The sequence below is a fragment of the Lepisma saccharinum genome, chromosome 11 (assembly GCF_977018435.1).
Source record: "Lepisma saccharinum chromosome 11, izLepSacc3.1, whole genome shotgun sequence".
Lineage (NCBI taxonomy): Eukaryota > Metazoa > Arthropoda > Insecta > Zygentoma > Lepismatidae > Lepisma > Lepisma saccharinum.
In genome coordinates, this window is record NC_139239.1 from 72,900,094 (window position 1) to 72,919,432 (window position 19,339).

Genomic DNA, 19,339 nt, shown 5'->3' on the forward strand with positions numbered 1-19,339 from the left:
TATGTGAACTCCATTACACAAAAGCATAGGTAGAGTCCAATTACTTTCGGAACATCTCCAGCAGACTGAGCGAGTCTGTCTAGCGAGCCTAGTGGGTGTGCAGAGCCTGAGCAAAGGGCTTAGCGATAGGTTCTTGGTTGAGATTACGTCAGCGGCTCGCATGGTTGATTGGCTGCTTCGAGAGTTGTGACTCGTTCCGAAGCCTCAAATGCACAACAGCCAAAGATGTTGCGGAATCAATCTCCCTCTACCCTACTTGTTAATAAGCTGCAGACAAGAACGGAGCTCTGCAACTGCAGCCAGCGCACCATCTGCAGTATTATCTTATTTATTGAATTTATCTTTTTCAGTGTTTTTCTGTCGTCCTTTCTTCTTTGCCCCGATTAATCCAACAGTAAAATTTGAAGTCAGTCAAACAATAATTCCAATCCTTGATCATACACAAAATTACAATATGGAAATATCTTTCACTTGCACAAACTTACTTTTCAAATAAATACAATTTATTAGATAATAATTATTAAGAAGATATATAAGCTACATTTAATTCAATAACTCAATGAATGCAGTAAGTTGCTAAGAACAATGCCGAAGACGACCGAAGACTGTTTGAAAGCTGATGGTGGAGAAATTGACTATTAAAAGAGTTTCTGAAAATGATCTTTGTGTTTATGAAGGTAAAAGTTTCATGTGACATTAATTTAAACTGTCAAAGAAAAACAGGTGTCCTTAAATTTTTGTTTGTGACTGTACAAGGATTGAGAAGCATGATTAGTCGATACGCTGTATTGACTGAAGTAGGATAATTGAAGAAACAGAAACTGTAATGTTACATAATAAATGCTCTAAAATGTTAGACAAAAAAATTTCTCCTGAAACTGCCGTTGACTACGAACAATTTTGTACCGATTTGACAAAGGAACGTGCCCGATGGAGGCACGCAGGGGCGCCGACTTGTCAAAATTATGGGGGGGGGGGGGCTCTGATCACTGAAATAAATTAGTGAATGACTCACTCCCTTCCTTTTTTTAAGTTTTGGCCTCAGTGTTCTGAATCTCGTAAAAGCCAATGAATTCCTCAAAAATATCAACATTTTCATTCACAGTTCGAAAGCAGAATGTCAATTGTTCACGGATGGATATGTCATAAGATTCGTCTACCATAATAGCAAAATATTCCCAACTTTTAATATCTGCTACCACGGAGCGCAAAACAGATCTCCCTAATATATCAATGATCTCGTTGTGAATGTCACGTGAGAGCCATTTGTAGCCCAAACGTCCCATCCACTCTCCTAGTTCATGCACATCGTCTTTTGAAACTCTTTTTAGTAAAAATGTTAACAATACTCATAATTATATACTTACAATGGAGGTTATCTAAGTGTCCCCCTCCGATTTCCATGAAACTTGGCAGGTGTACAGAGGGGCCCAATGGAAGAAATACGTGTTTTTTTTTTGTTTCGGCTAAAAAAATGTTTTAGGGGGCAACCCCCATCAAATGTCAAGATGAAGACAAATTGCCGCTGGGATCTGACCCCTGTGTACCACCCCGATTTCCATTAAATTTGGCAGGTGTATAGAGGGGCCCAAAGGAACAAGTACATGTTTTTGTGTTTCAGCTAAAAAACTGTTTTAGGGGGCAACCACCACACGCTCAAATGTCATGATGTGGAGAAATTGAAGTGGGGATCTGACCCCGAAACCACGTAAATATGGCATAGGAAGAATCAGGGGGCATAGGGTCCCTGTATACACCTGCCAAATTTCATGGAAATCGGAGGGGGACACAGGGGTCAGATCCCCACGTCAATTTATCCTCATCTTGACATTTGAGGCGGGTTTTGCCCCCTTAAACAGTTTTTTAGCCGTAGCAAAAATACACGTATGTCTTCCTTTGGGCCACACTTTATTTTAAACTGTAGGTCCAGTCCCGATTAGCCTATCTTAGCAGAAAGTGGACTTAAAACAAACAAAGGAACGTATCACAATCACCGTAAATGAACAATTCGAACATGTCTTTCTTCTTCTTTATCTTCTTATTCCCTCCCCCCTCTCCCCTCTACCTTGCTAGAAAGTTCATACAACGCCTTTTGTTACCACGCGACTCCGGAGTGGTGTGGGATGACATACGATACTACAATTACCTTACATGTGGGAAGGGGAAAGGAACACACCGAGATACAATGAAGCGCAGATTGCGTTCCAATTGCAGAGAGCAGCATCTTTCGCATCTCTCCATGTTGGTCATGCCCAATTGCAGCTCGGGCAACGAAAGGTGTTTTAGAAAGCCAGAAATTTGCTTTGTGATGCAGCTGATACGGCGTGGCGAGGCAACCAACCGTCACTTGGATTTTCACTCGAAATGAGAGAGCAGTTTGGGCGCTGCGGCCGCCGGACGTGGACAAATGGGCATTGCAGAACTCTCGGTAAGGATATCCGTCGTGTCTCTTTTCTTGTAGTCTTTGGTTGTTGTAATTGAAATTTCGTTAGTTTAGTTGTAAGATATAATAATAAGTTTATCTTATTTATTGGTGTTATACAAATGTTTAGGCATGATACAGACGAAATTTTTCACGAGTCCGATACCGCTACTTTCCGTCGCTCTGCAACTTTTGGCTAATCGCGACGATGAGAGATGATTGGATGAAACTGATGAGTAGGGCTAGAATTTTCATGACCAAAATATGAAAATATAAAATGCTCTTGACCAGGGCTCGAAAAATCCCAGTCGCTAAAAATTTCAGCCTGGCGACTGTGATCTTTTGCTGTAATATGTACGAAATTTTGATGATTCTAAGTTCAAATTCCAGTAGAGCGTAAGTTAGGAAATGATTTTTTTTCTTTTATCAATGTTGTGAACATTCCATAGAATCAGTAACAATTTCTTACCCTTTGTTCCCCAACACCCCATTTTCTGCTCTCTCAAATAATTTAGCGATGTTTTGAATACCGTGATGCTCAGCATCTTATACATAGTGTTTCTAAAGTCGCACAACACAAACTTTGGAAATGTATATCATGAAAACCGTAAGAGATATTTACACCGGGTTTTCTGCATTATAAAGCCTCATCCATTGAGATATTTTTCAATGCTTAAAATTCAGTTCACTCCGTACAAAAAAATATATATAAATTAATAACTGACGGAAAGCAGCATTCATTTTTTTCCAGAAATGGAGTTCTGAGTAAGAAAAATATGTAAGAAATGATCGAAGGGTCATAATTAGACATTTGATGACTGATGCCACGTCAGTCTGTCATTTGCGACAAATATTGGTCATGTGCAACATTTGATGAATTTTTGACTGGCGATTTTATGGGTTGAGTGAAAAGTGCCATTTTTGGGACACATCTCCGTATATGGCAACACTAGCAGGTCGAAATATTGCCAGCAGTCGCATGCAACATGTGTCTAAGTATTGGCTATATATTGACGTGAAAATTCGTAAATCAAGATTTTGTGCCGAAATAGGACTCTTGAGAGAATCCTAGGCTGCCCCTGGTTTCATTGAATTCTCTTCGCTCACTTTCGCCGCTACTGTACCTGTTTTTTTTTAAAAAAATTGATTCAGCATGGCGTATTCATTGGAGCAGTGCGTGTGCATTGCTGAAGAGTATTTTACTACTCATTCTTACACTCACGTGCAAGGGGCTTTCCAATAAAAATGCCCTGCTTCTGCTGTACCTCACAAAGCAATTGTTTTACAACCAGTCAAACACCAACAAATGATCCCACAAATTGTTTAAGAGTTGGTATTTATTTTTGAAAATCAGTTCTCAGATGTTTTCAGCAAATTAACAGTTTTTTTTAAATAATGTAATTGTATGTATTTAGATAAATGCTAACATAAATTTATGAACCCAGTGATAGCCTACAGGATTAGTTTAGTGCAGAAAACCCGGTGTAAATATCTCTTACGATTTTCATGATATGCATTTTCAAAGTTTGAATTGCGCGACTTTTGAAACATACTGTAGTATGCAGAATTGCTAGTAGGTGGTTGCCTGGCGCCTGATTTTAAGAGCTGGCGCCTAGCTCTGAAGAAAATTTTTCGAGCCCTGCTCTTGACCTAAAATTTAAAAAAAATATGGTCTATAATTTGAAAAACATCGTCTTACGACTGAACTGTTCCAAACATCAATATTTAACAAATGCTGAGATAATTATTTGTACATACTATTTTTAGTTCACTTTAAGAGCCCTGAGTTGCAATATACAATGAAAACTTTCTGTAAATTTTCAAATAAACATTGTACACCAGCAAAGCCTTGTACTGAGAGAAGCTTCTTTCTACTTCGGCTGACACAAGAGGAGCACTAAAGTGAAGTGTCATTCGGCTCAAGTTCTGTAGTGTCGAAAGAAAATTTTTCTCGCATAAAATGTTTGCAATAGAGCACAATGTATGATACCCTTTGTTTTATTTTTTCAAGACTTTCCTAATTTTCGTTGATACTTGTTGTCCCAATCCACTACAAGCACTATGTAAGTTATTTACAGTTTTATTCACTTCTATCTGGTGCGCTAGTGCTACTCCTGATTGTTCCAAAGAAGTTATAACAGCAGGAAGAAAACCAAAATCTTTTTGCCATTTTTCACAAAACAAACTGGAACGTACAATTGTAAAAAAAGTCAACATTAAAGGTTGATTTGCTATATTTTACTTGGCTTTCTGCGCCACTTTTGGCCAATTTGAGAACATTGAGGGATGACATGATAAAATTGATGAATGGACACTCACAAACATTAAAGTGTTTTTTAATGTTATGAAAAAGCAGGCTGTCATGAGTAGCAATTACATGTTGTTCAGATACGGAATGGCTCATGTATTGCAATCCCCCATTCACAGGCACACACACACAGTGCTTAAAGTGGTTTTAGTCAATAGACTGAACGCCAACTACAAATGGATAGACACGAGTACCGAGTACTACTACTACTACTACATAATGCATATTAAAATAACAATGATATTTATCAACAGTATTATTATTATTATATTATTATAACAGTTTGTCCTAGTCTTCAATATGCTAATGAATTATGGTTCCTGGCAGCCAAGAAGTAGGTACCTTCAAAACGTTGAATCTGTTCAAAAACTTTTTATCAGGTTGTTACGCATGAAATTTAAAAAGAATTACTATGAACAGCATTATTCTGAATGGTTAAGACAGTTGAATATGTCTTCCTTAAAAGAAAGACAAGAGACATGTAAAGGAACAATTTTGTACAGACTGACATATTTTATCTTTCCAAATAGATAGTGAATACTTTTTGAATAATACTTCTTATAAAATTCCCAGATATTGCCAGAGGAACATCGCAATTCTAGCATGTCTCAAAAAGGGCAAAGGTTTAATAGCTGAACTTGTAGAAAGCTACAATATGAACTTATGATAATGTATAAGATTGTAGGATTCATTGTATTATTTTATAATTATATATTCAATTCTGTAATTTTGTATCACCTATTTTGGCATTGTGATGTACCTGGTTTTCAAATCGTGCTCATCACTTAAATAATTATTATTATTGCTATTGTTGCATCCAAAGTAAATATATAAACACAAGATCTATCATGTCTGTCATTTCAGGAAATTAGGTTCTCATTTACATCTTAAACGATTCATTCATTGATTGATCGAATTAGGTCTTTTAACTTCGCTTTTCTGCCAGTTTTGGCAGAATGACGAAGGGATATTCACGACTACACATGTTACAGCACACAACGCGAGCCCCACAGAGGTTTATACACTGGCTGTGAGACCAGACGCCAGAGCCTCGTTAGTCTGCGCAATGCAGTCCAGGGTGTACTACGTGGAAGTGAGGTTGACATTTTGGTGTCTTGAGAAAGGGTCACCTCACACCCTACATCTTAAACGAATAGCACTGACCGAAATATATTATATTTACTAAATTTCCGGATAGCACCAACAGGAGACGAATTTAGTACAAGAACTTTCTCTTTTCCTATTCATCTATTTTTTACAAGAACTAATGTAACAAAGGATGGACTATTGTATGTACAATGTATTAAATAAATAAGATTGATGTCCAGTGTCGCAGCAGGAACTAAGTTCCTGCACTAAACTGACTTGTCGGAAAGGATTTCCTGTGCGTTCCGGCTCACTGTAAGCCCTGAACACACACACACACAAACACACACGCGCTCGTGAGCACACACATGGTGGGGATGAGTGATGATGTGATGAAATTGATGAAGAGACACTTACAAACATCCATACCCTGATGTTGTAGCGCTATGTGCTAACCACTCCACCACCGAGGACGGCATAAAATAAATAAATAAATACAAGGAGAAGCAAAGGATATAGAAAGCATGGTTATTGTAAGTTATGAACAACTGTAAAGGCTCGTACTTGAAAAATTCTCTAAAATCTAAATCAACACATTAGATCCGGCCATGATTTGGACTTGGATGTCCAGTTAGAGCAATGTCAGTTTGCTTCGTATGTTACAATTAGTTTTTTCCACCAGAACTGGTCTCCTGCAAAACTTGAAGAATCAAATGCTGACAATGCAACGTGCTGGCAAGTGAAATTTGATGCGAGCCAGGTGGTGTCACACGAGACAAGGAAGTGTGTGATCGGAATGTGGCGTCACGTCGCAAAAGTAGGGCGGGGTTACCGCAAGAATGCTGAGTACAACTTCCCTTTGAGGGGAGGAAGGAGTGAGAGTGATTCGTGAACAAGGATTGGAAACGGTCGTGGACGTTGTGTTGGTTAAGGGAGTAGAACTGATTCTAGAATTAAAGGATTTCCTCGTTCCGGTGCAGGACTAGATAACAATGAGCCTAGGACAGAAGGTAACCAATTTATTTCTATGCTGTTGAACGTGTTACGTATTTTGACTATTTCACGCGGGGGTGACCCTTCTGAAGAACACCTGAATGTCAACCTCTCTTCCACGTGGTACAGTCACGGACACTGCCGGGTTGTAACCATTCCATTGTATGTCGATGTATTCATTAGAACCCGGCAGTGTCCGTGACTGTACATCTTGGGGCGCGTCAAGTATCTGAGCCACATCTGAGCGATGCTCGCTGACAGTGGCGGCCACTGGGTTCCAAAACCGGGGGGAGGCACGGTGCCAAAACTGGGGGGCAAAGACAGTATATTTCCCTTTGCAGATAAGATTTAGCAAAAGTAGGGGGCGGGGGTAACTGCCTCGCCCCCTAATCGCGGCCACTGCTCAATGACAGTGACGGCGCCAGCCTGAAATAAGTGGGGGGTACAGATTTCGGAGTCAAATTCTGGGGGGGGGGGGGCTAACTAATACCGGCAAAAGTGTATTTACTTAATACTTTACTACGGTGTAATTTTATCAATGGCATATATTATTACAGGCAGAACCAAAAGCTAGATCACTGCATTTTGTTCCATCACATACAAAAGTACTTTTAGGTAAGAATCTTTTTGTGTAAAATCATATGCAATAATTATATTGCTTTCTTTTCCTAAGCCATTTTTGAGTGAAATAACATCACAGACTTACTATGAACAGAACAAAATACATCATAAAACCTACACTCATTATCAACTCGCTGCATATATGTACATATAAATATACACCTAACACTATTTCTATGTAAAGAGTTTGAATGCTTTTTGCTAAAATGAGAAAATGAACCATAGCAAGAAACTACATTGCAAGATATGTCTGTTTTTATGATCAGCTACAGCCATGCTCAACCTCTCGTTACAAATTCGATTGCGAAGGTAACCAAGGGTCCCCGCAGAATTTGTTCTCAGGGCGGGCAGCGTCACTGAAACTTTTATTATTATTATTATTATTATTGCTATTATTATTGCTCTTAGTATTGCTGTTATTACTGCTATTATTGTTGCTATTATTTCTGTTATTATTAATATAATAATAATAATTATTATTATTATTACTACTAATACTAATGTTTTTTTAAAAAAATTACATACATTTGTAATTTCCATATTCTGTATATCCATATACAATTTGCATAACTGTATACTGACAAAAAGCTGTTTTTTATAGTTAGATAATGAGTGTAGAATAGACTGTAAGCTTAAATGTAACCGGATTTCAAATAATAATAATAATTGTTGCTATAACTTATGGCCTGTAAGTCACAGAAAACAGTACTTTTTGTTATAAAATATCTCTACAATTTCTCCATTCGAATTAACTCTTTCCAGAAATCTCGGGGGGGGGGGGGGCACGTGCCCCTCCTGCCCCCTCCCTGCGGGCGCCCTTGAAGGTAACATTTGATTTGCCGCAAGCAGCCGTTAATGGGGGTATGCACATTTAGAATTAGAAATTCTTTTCTCATGGGCGAAGTTCAGCCGGCTGCTCTACCACTTCACAATAACACAAAGCATATAAAGTTCATAAAAGGCAATTTTGAATGTTTCAACCATTGCAACCAGCTGCTGAAGGGTCTTTATTTTGAGTTCCTTCTGCCTCATAGTGTGTCATAACTCTGAACTGTCCAAATCACAACAGTAGGGAGCGGAGAAAGATTGTAGCTTTTCGTGCTTCAGAAAAGCGGCACTAACTTAATAAGTAGGCATCAAATAAGCAATACCACCCTTGAGTAGAAAGTGTGTTAATGATACCATTTTCTCTGTCATGATGAAATATCTTACGTTTTCTTGTTCAACGACTGGAATTCAAAACTTAGGACTAAAAACGGGAAGGATGAGGCAATACCGTCCACTTAGGTGCCACTCTCAAGGAACAAACACATTTTCACTACAAATTCCCCTTACTTGGAGACAAGTATATTGACATAAAAGTAACGAATGTAGTTGCAACTCTTGCACTTGGCATTTTGAAAATAACTGCTGAAGATTATAACTTTATTTCAAAATATATGTATTATGCGTAAATACTGATCAGCATAGGATGAATAGTATTAGATGTGCTTCAAAGATTGATTCTCTTGCACTGAATCAAATTTGGCCACTATGACAGTTCTGCAGAATTTTTTTGTCTAACCTCTCAAATTATAATTAATTAACATAAAGGACAAGGTCTGCGAGCAATAAAATTGCCAAAGCGTGATGCAATGATTAGTTGATGGATTTGTATTGTATTGAGGTGCACTATATGCACAGAGGCTAATCGGGACGAGAGCTATAGCTTCTAGTTGAATCCGAACCACTTAATGAAATCTTACCTCCACCGGGGATCGAACCCGGTGATATCAAGGCAGCAGTTATATGGATAAATGGATAGATTAGCTGTGCTGGGAGCCAAATTCGTAACATTTGCGAATTAGGTAGTTTGTATATTCTTTCATGCTTTAACATCGTATTTCTCCCTCTCCAATATTTGCAGCGATAAGGATAGATACAACGATGAAACCAATGAAAGAACATCGCTAACACTCGTGTAATTGTCGGTACTCGAATTATGAACTAAAAAACAGCCCACGAATGTTAGACCTGTTCCGAAATATAGTGATACGGCTGTACAGTCCGGCCAAGGGAAACGAAACTAGCTGGGAAGTAAGATTCCAAACGCAAGAGGGGAAGCAGGTAGAACACTCACCACACCACCCTGTGGCATTTTGCTTCTATTGTTTCGCTTGTTGTATTTATTACTGCTTTCTGTGTGTTCGTGATGTCTCTTACAATTTGTTACAAACTGTTTCCAAGTGGAACAAAGAAAAGTGTGACGTTTTGGTCCCTGTTGCACATTCTACAAAACGCCATCGGTATAATACACAATGCCACAAATCATTCAGTTACTACATTTTCTTTATTATATTTATAATACTATGTATATAATAATACTATTATTAGTGAACTATTCTGATTAATGCTGTGTACATTTGTGCTAATTATAAGATTTACTAAGGAGATCAATTTAATTGAATGATCCAAAAATAAAGTTACTAGTTTACAAACAAGTTTATCTACTAATGTGACGTAAATAATACTTTCCTGATATATTCTATTTGCTTATATAGTATATGGATGGTTATCTTTTTCATTCTGTACCCTTACATAATTCGTAAACATCTCTACGTATTTTGGCGGCGATGTTACTACGTTTGAAACTTCATTGTTGTTTCCACAGCAGACCATTTTCAGGGAACCCGCTTTCTGACCAAAGTGCCGTCACCCCTATTTTGCCAATGAACACGTCCAGTTGGCGCATGCGCACTCTCGTCCATGGTCTCAGCTAAGGCAGCCAGACAGTATACCCATTTAGCTGTATATGCAACAATTAAAGAACCATCTCACAGCTACTGAATACGTCCACCTACCAGACAGGCAGCATATTTCGTAGTACGTTTGGCGACTCATGATTGGCCAATTACTTGGTATCAAATGATCAGTGGCCACATATTTGCAGCTGCTCTATCCCTCCCTTCATTTCAAAACACATTGTAATAACGTAACCTTGCGATGTAACCGAACTAGAAAATGTACTTGAATATTTTACTTGCGCCAATGGAAGTTTTATAGTGGAAAATGTAAACTTCTATTATTTAAATTTTCATATTGGTCAAAATGCGTCTACCGCACTACAAAAATCTAGGGGCGGGGCTATAGGGGGGCTAAGACCTATTTCGGGGGGTTTCATCCCTCCTGTAGCGCCGTCCCTGCTCGCTGAGCAAGATTTTCGCTCGTTGAGCAGACAGATTACTTGACGCTGTGTGCTCATTGATCAAATTTATTAAGTGCCTTTAAATAATCTGTGATCAATATGGTTGCGTCGAGTGAACAAGATTTCAGTGATTATGAAAAGCTGTTAATTATGGAAATGGCTGATGTGGACAAAACTGTCAAATTTTATTTTCCTCACACTTGCACAGCTTTGGAACACAACAGTGTATCTTTGGAATAAACAATACAAAGCACTTTCATTTTAATACAATTACAAACAGTGGAAAATTATATTACCTTCTGTTACTTAACTTCCTCTGTAATTACGTTACATTGCAATCGTTAATTGTAAATATATCTTCATTGGCCACCATCCTCAGTCACACAGTTTTTCAGTTTTTCTCTTCTAACTCTTTGCCTGACGAGATCTAAACACCAAAACGACATATTCTGTGCCTTAAACCTGTGGCGAGCAAGGTTCAAGCTAGCCCAGAGAGCAAGTGAGAAACGCTTATTTGGCCGTCAAGCAGCTGAGCGATAACGTTGCAGACTAACGAGGCTCTGGCGTCTGTGGGACTCGTGTTTTGTCCTTACCATGTGTGTGTATGTTTCTGCTTTCACCAATTTAATCTCATCAACTTTCGTCCTCATTTTCGCGATCAGCTAAAAGTGGCAGGGGCAGCGTGCGAATTAAACCTTTTCTTTCTTTGGGAAAGGGGGTGTCATCAGTCTCAACACCAAAAACAGTGAGTGAAAAAGTCAGGTATACTCATAATTCTCAGCGTGTGCTTAAAACGTTGGGAATGTAACATTTAGCTACAGAATTCTGGGGCTGTTGGTTTGGCAACAGCGCGCTTGTTCCCAAAGCATAAGGTAGAAGTAGGGTTAGCAGATCACTATAAAGGAACCGATATATAGGACTTTTATTAAAAATGTAGGCCACAAATCAGGAGCATTAAATAATACACATTACTAGAAAATGTTAGCAAATATTGTAAAATTGGCAAATTTTCAGTTTTTAAAAATAACATTATTGAAGTTTTTTTTTACAAAATTTCCAAATTTGTAATGAATATTGAACAATACACTTTTTACTGCACGTGCTTTCAGTCGTAGTTCTCAGACGAGTCAATTTTTCTCAAAATTTCATATTTAGTCAAAATATACTTATGAAACTCTGAAGAGTCAAACTCTGAAATTATACCGAACCAGTGCAAACCTATTACATTACTATGAGAAACTATTTCTCTCAACAGTTAATGAAATTTAATGAAAATACTCGATTAACATTTACATTATGACCTGGGATCTCTTCCTCATTCTGGGTTTTGGATTTCGGGAGTAAATTTTTTCTTCATCTAGAAATTGAAATCGGCGATTCCAATGTCTGACAATGAATGAAAATAATTTTCAGTATTGAGTTTTGGAGTGAAGTCCATAGACTTATAACTTGCCTGATTTCTCTTTGTTCAACTGAAACACACATTTTCTTAGTTCAAATTATGACACTACATTTTCATAAAAATGTAGGACATTTATGATTTTTTTTAAAAAAATCCTCCAGGTCGCTGGACTTAAGGCTAAAATGTAGGACATGTCCCGGAAAAGGAGGACGTCTGGTAACCTTAGGTAGAACCAGGACTCTAGAAGTTATTGTTAATTTGTTGAAACAGACCAGGGACGAATCACGAAAAGCATACGCTGATGCCATGCTCGTGATTCGAACACACGACACTCGTCTTGCGGTAATCCCTACCCCATTTCTTCCTTTTTGGGGTGTATTTTACCGAAGGCACTCCAATGTAAGTTTCTCTTTGATGGTGCAGGATTTTTACCGCGAGGGCTGCATTCTAGGAAGGAGCGGAATTCACAATAGAATATTTTGATTAGCATTTTTAAGCTCCGTTTTGAAATGTGTTCAAAGACAGAAATGGTAATCGGGATCAATTTACCACTCTGGGTTTTCCACAGTTCTTTGCTACTTTCATTTGAAAATTTTGACTTTCTTAAAATTTCGGAGGGGTTGGTAGCCCCATCAGCTCCCCCTGCGTGCGCCAGTACTTCCACATAGCACATCCTGAACTGCATTCTTGCAGACTACCGAGGTTCTGGTGCCTGAAATCACAGCCAGTATAATCCATTGTGTCATACATGCTTGTTTGTGATTGTCCCTTCACCAATTCCATGCCTTCACTAAACCATCGCCATTGTCAAAACTGGCAGAAAGGTGATGTAGGATCAAGTAAATCAACATTTCCGGTTTTTGAAATTTTCTCTCCATGTCGTTGGTTGGTTGATTGATTGATTTGGTTGATTTTACTTCACTTTCTTGCCACTTTTGGCTAATCACGAAGATGAGTATGAGTGATGATATGATGAAATTGATGAATGGACACTCACAAAAGACCATGCCCAGGCCGAGATTCAAACCTGGAACTCCCTGGCATCTTAGCGTGATGTGCTAACCACTCCGCCACGTAAGTCGGCTGATAGGATTAACGAACGTAGCTTAAGTACCATGTGTATTAATTTTAAAATAACCAAATCAGTTTTTTTGTTGTTTTTTTGCATTTTATACTAAAATATATTACATAACGTAAAATACGCAATACTATGTAGAAGCATTATATGGCATTTCATTAATATATTCCATATTAGGTTTTTTTAAAAAGTCTTGCAAGCATGTAGCTTTTTAAAGGTTAACATAGCAAGAATCAAACACATGTTTATGGTCGATCGTTGGCCAAGTGCGTTATGAGGTCGATTATCGTTCTCCGGAGCGTGATGCTGATCTCATCACCTCCAAATTGTCGAGATCGAGAATGTTTGGGGCCTTACCCCCCACATCCCCTAAATGTGCGTTCATGGTACGGTGCTATACCTTTTATCTTACCCCCTCTTTCCAAAATCATGGGCATGCCACTGATCGCTTGCATACGCGAACGTACTTAAAGTGTAGCAAGAGCTAATACGAACAATCTACCACGCAACATTAAGGTGGCGAGAGAAAAAAAGGATTTCAATTCCGGCTTAGATAATGGTGTTGATATTTATAGGATTGCAAGAACCACGGTCGAGTGATGTATTAATCTAGAAACTAGTTTTCAATTCCATTATCTCATAAATCTATACCTGTTGATTACATAACAAACCTTGGATGTTGAAATGTGGGTTATTATGGCAAGGTCAGTAATGTGTGCAGCATTCGTTACGGTAACAAGCATGCTATTATGATTGCATTAAAGGGAGGCTGCCAGAGAATTCCGCTCAGGGACTCGGTTGCAGCGGCCATCGGTGTCAAATTCTCTCCATCTTCTTCGCTTTCATCTTATGAATATTTTTCACAGAATTTACTAAGAATTTTAATTTTAATTTTATTACTCCATATAAACCATGCATTGATTGTTTTCTGCCTCAGGGCAGGTCTTTTCCTTGCAACCTCCATGCTGTTCGATCTTGAGCCTTTCGCTTTGTGACATTGTAGGACCCATTTATTTTGATGTCAAGCATTTGGTATCTTCTTCTTCCTCAAATTCTCTTTCTATTGACCATTCCTTCAATAGCATCCATTAGGATACAGTTTCTTCTCATGCAGTGACCCAACCATTTTCTTTTTCTCTTCATTGATCTCTGTTCCACAACCCATTTCTAGCACACTTTCATTTGTCACTTTTTCTGTCCATTTCACCCGTTACATTCGTCTCCATAGCCACATTTCTCGAGCTTCATGTAGCTTTTTCTAACTTGTTCTCAGTATCCATGTTTCCGCACCATATAGAGCTACACTCCATGCAAAGCATTTCATTAGTCTTTTGTTCATAGATTCACAGAAAATATTTTTCTTTCTATTGAAGGCTTCCTTCGCCATTGTTATTCTTACTTTTATTTCTTGGCTGCATATCTCATTATTGCTTATGATGCAGCCAGTATTTAGAGTGTTCAGTACAGTTCAGAAAAAAACATACAAGATTTCTATAATTTACAATTTTAGTAGTCACTAATATAATACTCATGATTTAATAATAGCTTTTCAATTTGTTTTTGAACTTTGTCATATTTTCTACCTTTATATAATTTGGTAGGTTATTGAATGTTTTAATTGCCATCTGTTCGGGTTGTTCTTGAACTAATGTTAGCCTGGTATAGTATTGCTTTAGAAGCTGTTTATTATACAGATTATATATTATTTATATAGAAGAGCATTATTCCATAATTTTCTGCTTATTTTGGTTGTTTCTGGGACCCTAAGTAAATATTTGGTTCCCCAGTGTAAAGGTATGTATTCTAACTCCACGAAAAGGCACTACTTTAATCTCATACGAAGAGTTTTATAGTATGCTGACAAAGCAGTGGCGTGCGGTGACCATTTAGATAGCCGAAGCACTGAATATATAATTTTTAAGTAAACAATAGCAAATCAAGGGGCAAGCTTGCCTTGATAAAAAGCACAGCTGGTAATAGTTCATTTCATTTTTAAGCTGGTCATCAAGCGCAGTTTCTATTCTGTGTTCCTCAAAAGCAGCTATAGCTACAGACGATCGTAGATGGTTAACAACAGTCCGTGCTCGGCTATTGACTTCACTAAATTTCCCAAATGCATGTACTCAGTTTTGGTCCAAGAAGTATTTCTATCCTTTCCAAACAACAGACAATACCAGCAAAACACCGCATTTAGCTCAGCGCTACCGGCTAACCAGTCACATTTGGTATACATATTACACTGAAAATGTCTAGTGAATTTACTGGTCTTTTGAACCAAGTTCGGTAGTTCTGGTGTTGGCCGTCCATTTTTAATTATCTTATTTTTTTCTGAGAAAGAACGGGCAGAAAACGGCTTGGACGAAAGCTCTTTCATATTACACATTGTTTTATATTACTAGATACTAACTGGTACCTTCACATATTTTCATATACATTCGGCAAACCAAACCCGTAAACTGAGGAAAACCGAAAACAATAAGAGTTGAAACACTCTCGAACTCCCTGTCCGATGTTAGCTTCGGTTGCAGAAGAAATACATGCACACGGTTCGTGACCTTGAGGTGTGCGCGCAACTGTCTGCCACTGCTTAACCGATGCGAGAAGAAGATTGCTTCGGCTCAACCTCAGTGCAGCCCTGCAGGGACTGGTATTTGTTCTATTTGTAGCGAAGAAATGTGACGGTTTTATCTAGATATTATTGAATAATCGTGTGATTATAATGACATAATATATTGTTGCGTTATTGCATATTGTATTCCGAAGCGATGCTTCGGTAGCTTACCTTGTATGCACGCCACTGTGACAAAGACAGCCATCTTATTCGTTCAATATTCAGGCAATATGGTATTTGAACAGTGTGAGAATGAAACATTTTGTATTCAAGTGTAATAGCAAGAATTGCACACAATTGTAGACATCTGTCTCCCTTTGAACAAGATGTTTCCATATCTTTATTAGCAAAAACAATAAAAACATTAAATCACACAAATATCCTTCCTGGTTGTTTCCTGTCTCATTGTTGGTCAATAATGATTATTCTTAAAAACAAAATTACGAAGTGCCTTTTTAATTTCATATTTTTGTTTATTGTTCCTTTTCTGCCACTTGTGGGTAATGAAGATGAGTGATGCTAAGATGAAATTTATGACGAGACACTCGCAAGGTATCGTGACTCGAAACTATGCAGTTAACGCTCTTCTCTTTTCCTTTTCTATCTTCATATTCATTTTCTCTTGTTTTCAATTATCCACTTATACTATTAATTTTCAACAGGAGAGACACGATATAAAGACCCATGTCTCACTCAGGATTCGAATCCGGCACCCCTGGTTCCTTTTTATGGGAAAATATTTAAATAAAATTCTTTGGAGTTTTATGTAACAATTGCCCAGAAAAGTCCATTATATCTGTTTCTTTGTTCGAAGAATCGGTGTCAAAGTGACAGATTGGTATAGATTTTCCCATCTCATATACTTTTTGTATTAAATTTAATAATACATTAATATTTTTAGGCAAGAATAACAGAAACTTAAAGTATTGGTTGGTGTTTAATTCATGTTAATAAGCTTCGCAGATACTGTCAGCTTTCCGCAATAACCATTTGTGTGTGAACTATCGTCCCCGATGATGTTAGGAAACATGAAATGATACTTGATTCATGAAGAAGTTTCGGAACGATATGCAATTCATGCAGACACTTTGGAACGATACACTCCCATTGCCTATGCAATGCCCCCTTTTCCTGCGTCACAGCTGACCTCCGTGGCGGAGTGGTCCCGGGTTCGAATTCCGTCCTTCGTGAGCGTCCCTTCATCAATTTCATCCTTATCGATTAGCCAAAAGTGGCAGAAAAGTGAAGTAAAATAAACCAAATCAATCTCAATCATTCCTACGCCACCCGGAGACAGGGCACTATGGAAGCAATTTCAGTCCATTTGAGATATCATTTAGTTCTTTTTTCATAACGTGTTGTGGCAACACTGTGGCGAGTCCCTAAAGTAAACCCTGTCCTCGATCTTGTCACGAAATCGAGATGAGACTTCGCCCTTCGAGCCTTGCTTTTCACTCCGTACGTGGACATGTTGCACAATAATTATTTGTGCGTGACAGGACAGAGGTAATGCCATTCGTATGATGCTGACTGTGAGAAAAATGAGGAATTATGTAGCTTCCCTTACGACACCAAACTCACAGTGTCTGTGTATTAAGTACTTACAGTCACTGTGGGAATTAAGTCAACTCAGTAGCGTGTTTGTGATTTCATTACAGGAGTCAGGCTTTTTTTGGGTATGAAAATTTGTACATGTTACCAATCAGTGAATTAAACTATACCCTTGCTGCTGGTGACAAACATATATATTAATTATAGGATATACATATTTATAATGTCAATAAAAGTAAAAATAAATTACTAAATTAAAAATATATTATTATTATTAATTACCCAAAAATAAATATATTTGATACTTTTAAATATATGAGATATTATAAAGTAGCAAACTACGTCCTTTACTAACTGGTTAAAGATGTTAATAAATTATGAAATAATTGAAGTGTTTTTTTATGTGTAAGTTTTTATTAAGTTTTTGCTTTATGTTAATATAAATCAATTAGATTTCATAGTTATTATTGTTTTGCATTCTTGTTTTACTTTTATCGTGCGTATTGATGTAACTTGTAATGATCTCTTGAGAGAGTAAAAGCATTGGACACTCACAACTACACTAATTTGTGTGTATTTGATATTATTCTTAGTACAGTATATCTGAAATTAAAAGTAATTGTTTATCTTTTGTTTGTTGTAACAGAAACTCTCCCCCCGAAAATTTTTGATGGGGGGGATTTTTGAGGCCAAGATTGTTGGTGGGGGAATTTTTGAGACCAAGATCGTTGTTGGGGGGGGAATCCCCCGTCCCTCCCCCAGGATTTCGCACTCTGGTTCTAACCTAGCTTATTAAATCTCATGATAACATTTTCACGTAATTAGAAAACAATTAATATATTTACATTCTAAGAAAACCCGAACTTGTACAGTGGGATCCATGAGTATTACCGTGCAAATTGTACATGACTATTTTTATTAAAAATTCTCTTACATCCTATGAGTTTTAAGCGATGAATTTTTATGTATGCTGGTGCAGAAGTTGTCAACAGCTTGTGTTGAGTTTCCTTTTAATTCTTCAAGCTCTTATTAGGTCAAATAAAGTGCGTGAACATGGTGATGGACAATTTGCAGGGTAATACTCATGGATCCCACTGTACGTACACAAAAAGAGCTATCGAACTAGTAAAACCAAAAACTGTACCAAATTTAATATTGCCAAGTTCAAACCCACTTGCAAGTCCCTTGTGATCGCTTTAATACATGTGAGATATCTGCGATTATGCCATTTATGTAAACTTAGATAGTGAATGCTGCCACTACAGTTTTAAGCAATCAGATTGTCTGACGTATCCCATTGTCTGACATGACGTCATTAGGGAGGCTAGGTTAGGTTGAGTTTGATTAGATAGAAGAAGAAGAAGATGAAATATTGTTGTGGTACTAATTCCAACCTTAAACTTAAGTGGAAAAAGCCTGCTGTTGTCTCGGGCTCAGTGAGGTTGGTTATTTGCAGAATGGCGTCCACTTTCAATCTAGAATCTTTAGTGATTTCGCACCCTGGTTCTCCCTACAAACAGGTTGTCCAGTCTTCAGGGCTTTCGTTAAGAAACGAGACACTTTATGCCAACTATATCTGCAAGTCCCTTATGTTTTGAAGGGTGACAATACAGATAACTTAAATTTATTGAAAAAATTGTGTCCGTATAGTGCTAACGTCTTGTTATCTGACAGGAAAATAAAATATCGGTGGCAACACTGAATCTGCAATGCTTGGCGGCATACAAACACGGTAAAATATGTTTTTGAGAGAAGTTATTTGCCTTAATTTTCTCTACAAGGGGAAAACATCCCCTGAGCATTGCGCCGTGCCATGAACGCACATGACGGGATTTATAGGTAGGGCTCCACACATTTTCAATTTCGGCCATAGAGGCGATGTGATCAGCACAACGCTCCCGCCGCCTTTGCCCCCCTCCAGGCTCTCATTGATGAAAGGTTAAGTGACAGTGGCGAAGCGTGACGTTTTTATGCAGTCATCGCAAGACTAGCCAAACGTCAGGGTCAATCTTTCAAGCCGGAAAGGGGAAGGGAGAGGGGGCATTTCTACATTGATAATGATGATAACAGTGTTCGTACATGA

General features: G+C 37.9%; 1 protein-coding gene across 3 annotated transcripts in view; it reads left to right on the forward strand.

Annotated features, from left to right (window-relative positions):
* The window catches only part of LOC145995311 (uncharacterized), an 89,163-nt gene that overhangs the window by 64,077 nt on the left and 5,747 nt on the right, over positions 1 to 19,339 (forward strand). Inside the window, exon 1 of one of the 3 annotated variants that reach the window (XM_083131917.1) lies at positions 2,346 to 2,428. The exons of 1 other annotated variant lie outside the window; for it this stretch is intronic. In XM_083131917.1, the coding sequence (XP_082988043.1) occupies positions 2,408 to 2,428 (21 nt within the window). In that variant the 5' untranslated portion in view covers positions 2,346 to 2,407. Of the gene's footprint in view, positions 1 to 2,345; positions 2,429 to 6,691; positions 6,827 to 19,339 lie in introns of those variants that run through there. One more of the 3 variants, XM_083131918.1, reaches the window with a different exon arrangement.